This window comes from Osmerus eperlanus, chromosome 24 (genome assembly GCF_963692335.1).
Source record: "Osmerus eperlanus chromosome 24, fOsmEpe2.1, whole genome shotgun sequence".
NCBI classification, from domain to species: domain Eukaryota; kingdom Metazoa; phylum Chordata; class Actinopteri; order Osmeriformes; family Osmeridae; genus Osmerus; species Osmerus eperlanus.
In genome coordinates, this window is record NC_085041.1 from 1414404 (window position 1) to 1420899 (window position 6496).

At 47.4% G+C, this 6496-nt stretch overlaps 1 protein-coding gene across 1 annotated transcript in view; it reads right to left on the reverse strand.

Annotated features, from left to right (window-relative positions):
• The window catches only part of LOC134010804 (cytosolic carboxypeptidase 6-like), a 58341-nt gene extending 51845 nt beyond the window's left edge, over positions 1–6496 (reverse strand). Inside the window, exons 1-2 of the mRNA XM_062450088.1 lie at positions 6485–6496; positions 2979–3122 (exon numbers count right to left, since the gene is read on the reverse strand). Of these exons, the coding sequence (XP_062306072.1) occupies positions 2979–3122; positions 6485–6496 (156 nt within the window). The remainder of the gene's footprint in view (positions 1–2978; positions 3123–6484) is intronic.

Below are 6496 nucleotides of genomic sequence, written 5' to 3' on the forward strand. Positions count from 1 at the left end.
GGAGGGAGGGAGGGAGGGAGGGAGGGAGGGAGGGAGGGAGGGAGGGAGGGAGGGAGGGAGGGAGGGAGGGAGGGAGGGAGGGAGGGATGGAGGGAGGGAGGGAGGGAGGGATACGTGGACAGACTGGGGGATGGATAGAGGATCAAATGAATGGACGGATAGACGGACATGGACAGATTTCTGCAGTGCTACAGAGATGGATGGATGCATGGATGGAAGAACAAGATGCAGACGGGAGCTCCCTTGCCAGCCACAAACTTGACAGCACACAGCAGATTGGGAGCACTGTACATCATATCTATACACAATATAATTAAAGCTATTAGTGAACAGCACTGGAGTGGAGGATGTACCTATAAATAGCATTATGGCAACAAAAAAGAACAGCTGCCATTAAAGCAGATTGACTGTCTACAGTGCATGTGGTGAAGTGTAAAAAATCAATTATCAACTCAAGGCTTAATAGTGTCTTATAATACGCACCACTCCAGGTGCTAATAATGTTAAAAAGTGTTCAGCTTCCTGTATCAAAACAAACACAGGAGCTAGTGAAACAACATGCGCCCACACCCAGTGTCCACACCCAGCCCAGTGAGGCTTAAACCTGTCACAAACTGGACTGGAAATTAAAAGCAACTCGGAAGAATTGGCACCTTTTAAACTTATTTTTTCTCCATGCTGCTTTCATTATTGGAAAAGGCTTCAGTGTCCCTCACGGTGCGAGGCGATGGTGGGGGGGGGAGGAGGGGGGGAGGAGGGGGAAGAAGAGGAGGGGGGGGGGGGAGGGAGGGGAGGGGGGGACTGATAAAGAGAGAATTGATTCCTGCCAGAGGAGGAAGGTGTCTCAGTTTAGACCTGCAGCTAAATGTCTGGCCTTGCATTTTTCTTCTCCTCTCTCTCTCCCTCTCTCTCTCCCTCTCTCTCTCTCTCTCTCTCCCTCCCTCTCTCTTTTCTCCGCTCTGCTCGGCTGAGTTGTCTAAAGGCAAGTTGTCAGAGAGAAAACATCAATCTTCTGCCTCATGACTTCTTAAAGCCTCCGTCTCTCCTGCTGCCTTATCGTTTAATCTCCAGGCGAGATTAAAGAGGTCACCTCCAAGTTCCCACAAACTCTGCAACAAGCACAAACAGGCTCTTTAGCATGCGTAACACTAGAGATAAAAAATATGTATTCTATCGAGAGATGATTGCAATAACGCCAACCAGTATTAACGTAGTTTAAATACAAATATTGTCATTCTACCTGCGTGGTAAGAAGAACAGAACATTCTGGAAATATTCAGTAACGCTTCGCATTAAGTGTACATTTACATTTAGTCATTTAGCAGACGCTCTTATCCAGAGCGAATTACAGTAAGTACAGGGACATTCCCCCCGAGGCATGTAGGGTGAAGTGCCTTGCCCAAGGACACAACGTCATTTGGCACGGCCGGGAATCGAACTAGCAACCTTCGGATTACTAGCCCGATTCCTTAACCGCTCAGCCACCTGACTCCCTGCTGTGTACACATTAACTTCTATGTAACTGTATAGCAACACCGACGTTAATAACATTGTAGGTACATAGAATAGTTAGGTAATTCATGGTATTGAGAGTTAGCGACACAGGTTATTACAAACAGTTCTATACGGCAGCGTTTCATAATTTTTTCTTGAATAAAGAAAGCAATCCTGAATAGCAATGAACCTAAAGAACCCAAAGATAAACAAGGTGTGGGTGTTAGATTAACACTAAAGTTGCGATGGCCAGATTTTCGCTCCAGCACCAGTTATAACCAGAAATAGTCAAATTCATCTTATCAACCAAGCAATTATTCGTAGTGAATGATTGTTGAAGATGGTCAGAGATAAAAAAAAAACTAGAATAAAAAACCCTGGATGGTATCTCTTTCATGAACGGGGTCGCCAGCTCTGTCATAACCACACCGTGACACAACCACAGAGATAAAGGAAGGTAAAAGGAAGACAAGGATGAAGGGTTAGGGAACAGAGACAGCTTCCCCCTTGTGCCTTCATGAAGTTTTGTCCTCCAACACATCTAGTGTCGACCTAGATGAAGAGGGTGCTCGGGCCTGGAGGACAACCGACACAAGCACACTGAGAGCGCCCGGCATCATCATTCTAGAGAGACTACCTCCTATGCTCTGCCCTTTCATAATCGTTTTTTTTCTCCCTGAGAGCCCGCAGCTAAAGAGTGCTCCATCCGTGCTGCTTCTGCAGCGAGGTAATGGCTTCTAGTGATGCATTCTTAGCCAGATGGGCTTAACTGTGTTATCAATCTGCCTGTGATGACGGTTCTGCCCCTGGCTCTGTCGTTGGACAAGTACTGTGAAGCGCCGACACACCAGTCTGTCTGGGAGACCAATGGGAGAAAGATGGGGGTCTAGTCTATTTTCGCCATGCCTTGAAGTTGCAATGTTTTGTTAACTTCACTAAGGTACAAGTTTAAGTGACATTTCAAAACCGCTTGGAAATCCTTTACATTAAGGATATATTGGTAAATATACCGATATATCTTTTTAAAGCTTGTCATGTTAACACATTAAAGGGCTAGCCTTAGCGCGTCCCGTTTTGAAACAATACGGGACAGGGTTTGTCACGTATTTTGAGAGTTATCTTCAATGCAGCATCCCATGCAAATCATCCCACCCACATTCTGTGAAGACTATTCGTCCTATTCTGCCCCTGATTGTGAAATACTCGCTGCCATCGTTGGTTTGATTGGTTTGTTTCAGGTTCACATCCGATCAGAGTCAGAGGAAGGCGGGTCTCTTTGCGGAGAGTCGATTTGAAAGAATGGCGGAGGCAGCTCCAGATACCCCCCCCCGTCAAACTTTGTTGGCCTATTTTTATACTTGAGTGGTGATAGAGAGAGACTGAGTGCATCTGTTCACACTGATTTCAATAGCAGATATATTTCTATAATGTACATGTATCAATTTTAATATTTTTAAGAAAACATGTTTTAATTTGTGATTTACCACCACTGGCACGTCATCGGGCCTGTGGTCATCGTGGCCCCGAGGGGTGTGGCCCTGAGGGGTGTGGCCCTGAGGGGTGTGGCCCTGGGGGGGGTGGCCCTGAGGGGTGTGGCCCTGAGGGGTGTGGCCCTGGGGGGTGTGGCCCTGAGGGGTGTGGCCCCCGCTGCGGCAGGTGTCCCTTATTTTTCTGTATTGAAGGTGGCAACCATAGCTAGCCTGTTACTTTACAGGTTGAACCAAAATTTAGCTTAGAGTAGTTTGTTGTATCTACACAGAGCTAAGCTAACGCCTTCACTTAGTGGCTAGGCTAGCCTTACCTTAGAGCTAACCTAGCGCCTTAACTTAGTGGCTAGGCTAGCCTTACCTTAGAGCTAACCTAGCGCCTTAACTTAGTGGCTAGGCTAGCTAGCCTTACCTTAGAGCTAACCTAACACCTTTCTCTAGCGGCTAGGCTAGCTTAACCCTTGTGTTATCTTCGGGTCATTCTGACCCATCAGTCATTGTGACCCACCGTCGTATTGCGACAGATTTACCGCATACAAAGACAAAGTGAAGCATTTTCTTTTAACAGCTAGGCTGTCTCAGACCCCCCACATTGCGAAGGTTAAAAGAAAATTATTTTAATTTGTTTTTGTATTGGGTAAAATTGGGTAAACACAACGATGGTTCGTTATGAACCTTTGGGTCATGTGACCCGAAGGCAGCACGAGGGTTAAGGGTTAGGGTTAGGCTTCCTAAGATTCCACATCCCCACACGTTGCTGTTTTGCTACTTTTGCTATGTTTTCTCTGGCTCTCTTTACCCCCTGAGTGCTGTTGTGCTATGGTGGTCTCTTACGCTAGCAAACACAAGTCTGTTCCAATTCCATGCTATCTTTCTACAAGTTAATTATGTGGATGCTTACAAAGGACAGCGGCTCTGGCAGACGGACAACTAAGGACTGCGCTTTGTTCTGTCTTGTTTTGGTTCTTCCTCGCCCAGACTATCTCTCTCTCTCTCTCTCTCTCTCTCTCTCTCTCTCTCTCTCTCTCTCTCTCTCTCTCTCTCTCTCTCTCTCTGTCACTCTCTCTGTCTCTTTATGTCTCTCTCTCTTACTTGCTCTCCCTCTCTCTCTCCCCCTCTCTTTCTCCCCCTCTCTCTCCCCCTCTCTTTCTCCCCCTCTCTCTCCCCCTTCTCCCTCCCCCCCCCCCCCCTCTCTCTCTCTCTCTCTCTCTCCCTTTCTCTCCCTCTCTCACTTTCTCTCCCTCTCTCCCTCTCTCTCTCTCTCTCTCTCAGCATTCAGAAATAATCTATCCTGCGACCGGCAGCAGTGGAGGAGGAGAGTTTTGGAGATAAAGACAGAGGGAGCTGAAGGGTCCTTGGCGAGCTCGAGGCAGGGAGAAGGTCAACAGGCCTGCTAAGAAGGGCTGTTATCATCTTGGTAGCATGCTATCGGTGAGCCTGCAGTCCTGCTTATTTACAGTTATTGCTCCCTCTGGGTGCGCTCTCCTGCGCCCCGGAGCTGATTGGCCTATAATGAGTTCAGGAACACAGGGAGCCGGCGTGAGACTATAGAGAGGAACCAGGGAGACCGGAAATCATCCAGGACAACAGATCAGGTCAGCAGAAAGGAGGCAGCAGGAGGCTGGCTCTCTGTAGACTCCGGGGAGGACATAAGAAGGGTGGACTGACTGAGACACTCTTCTACGAGTTCTTCTTCTCTCAGTGTCTCTAAAACCTCCTCCCCCTCCCATAGCATACTGATAATGTAGAGGTTGTCCTTAAAGGAAAGGCATAGGGGTGTGGAGAAGAGGTTGGCTGGAAAAGCACACAGTCTTCCGACCTTGGATTGTTTGGTTACTTTTCGGCTTCGCTTGCCCGTTTTAACAACATTTGCTTTCTCTGTCTTTTTGGAAATGGTAAAGGATTACCAATAAATTATTACTTATTTTCCTCAAGTCTTACAACAAGCGTGTAATACATCCCCAGTCAGGTTGAGGGTGGGTTTACGCAAAAAGGACAAAGCAGGATATTGTGTCGTCGCGATATGAGAGCGCAGCTCGTCAGCAGCTGTACCCATGGTGGTGTTTCACCCGCTAGGAGAGTGGGAGAGGAAATCTCTCATTGTCAAACAGCTTTTCAATCTGGGGAATTACACAAAGTGCCGCTCCTGTCAAGGCACCGGCAGCCTTGCAGGCAGGGGGGAATGAAAGAGCAGGAAAAGACCAGCGTGGAGAGCCATAGAGAAGCTTGGCATGGGATCAGGGGGGTTTTGTGCAATCACTCTGGCATACCCGGCTCGCTACCCAAGCATGGTGCAATTTACTTAAGAGAAATTAAGCATCCGAGCAATAAATATATATAACAAAGTCAAAATGTACAAAGACAAATGAGAGTAAGTTCCAGCATTTCAGAAGGAGGACAGTTGTCCCGGTGACATGGTTATCCCTGTTACACACATCTGAGTTTGTGTCTCTGACGTGAGAGAGACACAAACTGACGCGTCGATTTACAAACGTCTTTTGTGACATGAGAAAAGGGCGACTTCGGGGCCGAGCAGAGGGTAATGCTCCCGGTACGAGAGCGGGCGCTGCCAAGTGCGTTTCTCAGAAAGACAGATGCTTCGCTTTCTCATCTTTTGGGGAGAAAGAAAGACCGCACGCAGCCTCCATGCCAGCGCAACGACATGTTCTTAAAAGGCCCCTGACAAACAGGCAGAGCGTACATCTCAGTTCTGTTGACTGTAATGCTACAAGGCAGCTGTCTGGAGGAGAAAAAAAACATTCCTATGCCTTATGTACGGGTACATATTGCACTTTGCAAAGATCCTCTGTGTGCGAGTCTGTGCGCTACCAAATAGAACGTGGCACATCAACGGTGCCCATGTCGGGGGAAGGCTCTACAAATAAATCACTCAAACAAACACAGACAGCTTAAAAAACATGAACTCGTAAAGCGTTACAAACTGCACCCCTCCCCCCCCCCCTCCCACCCTCCCTCCCGCCAGCGGATGAAAAATGTCACGCCTGTTCCTGAGCCGGTGTGTTTACGACGCTTGGAAATGAATGACTTCATCAGTGTGTGCCAACAGCACCAGTGCAGTACAGGCTTGTTGCAGTCATTCTCACTTAAGACATATTGGTTCCCCCCTAATAGAGGTAGCGGTGGTTGCAATTCCATCCTCTCCACACACCCACCTGCACACACGCACACACACACACATCACTGTGATATTGAAGTCCTGAACCAACAATCTTTGGCTGATTATGACAGAGTGTGAAATATAAATTCTGACAAATAAAACTTGAGCTGGCAACTAAAAAAAATGCTTGTAGGAGTAGACTGTCTGGAAAAAAAAGGTATAGCCAGAAGATTCAATGCCAAAGGTCAGAGAGATTGAAAGATTCGAGACTCACACTTTTGGACACACCCGCTTCGCATGGACATTTTGTGACATTTTCGGATCAGTCCAAACAAGGGTGAATATCCCTACATGCGTTCTTCAAATCTCAGCGATCACCAATTACCTTGGGGAACAT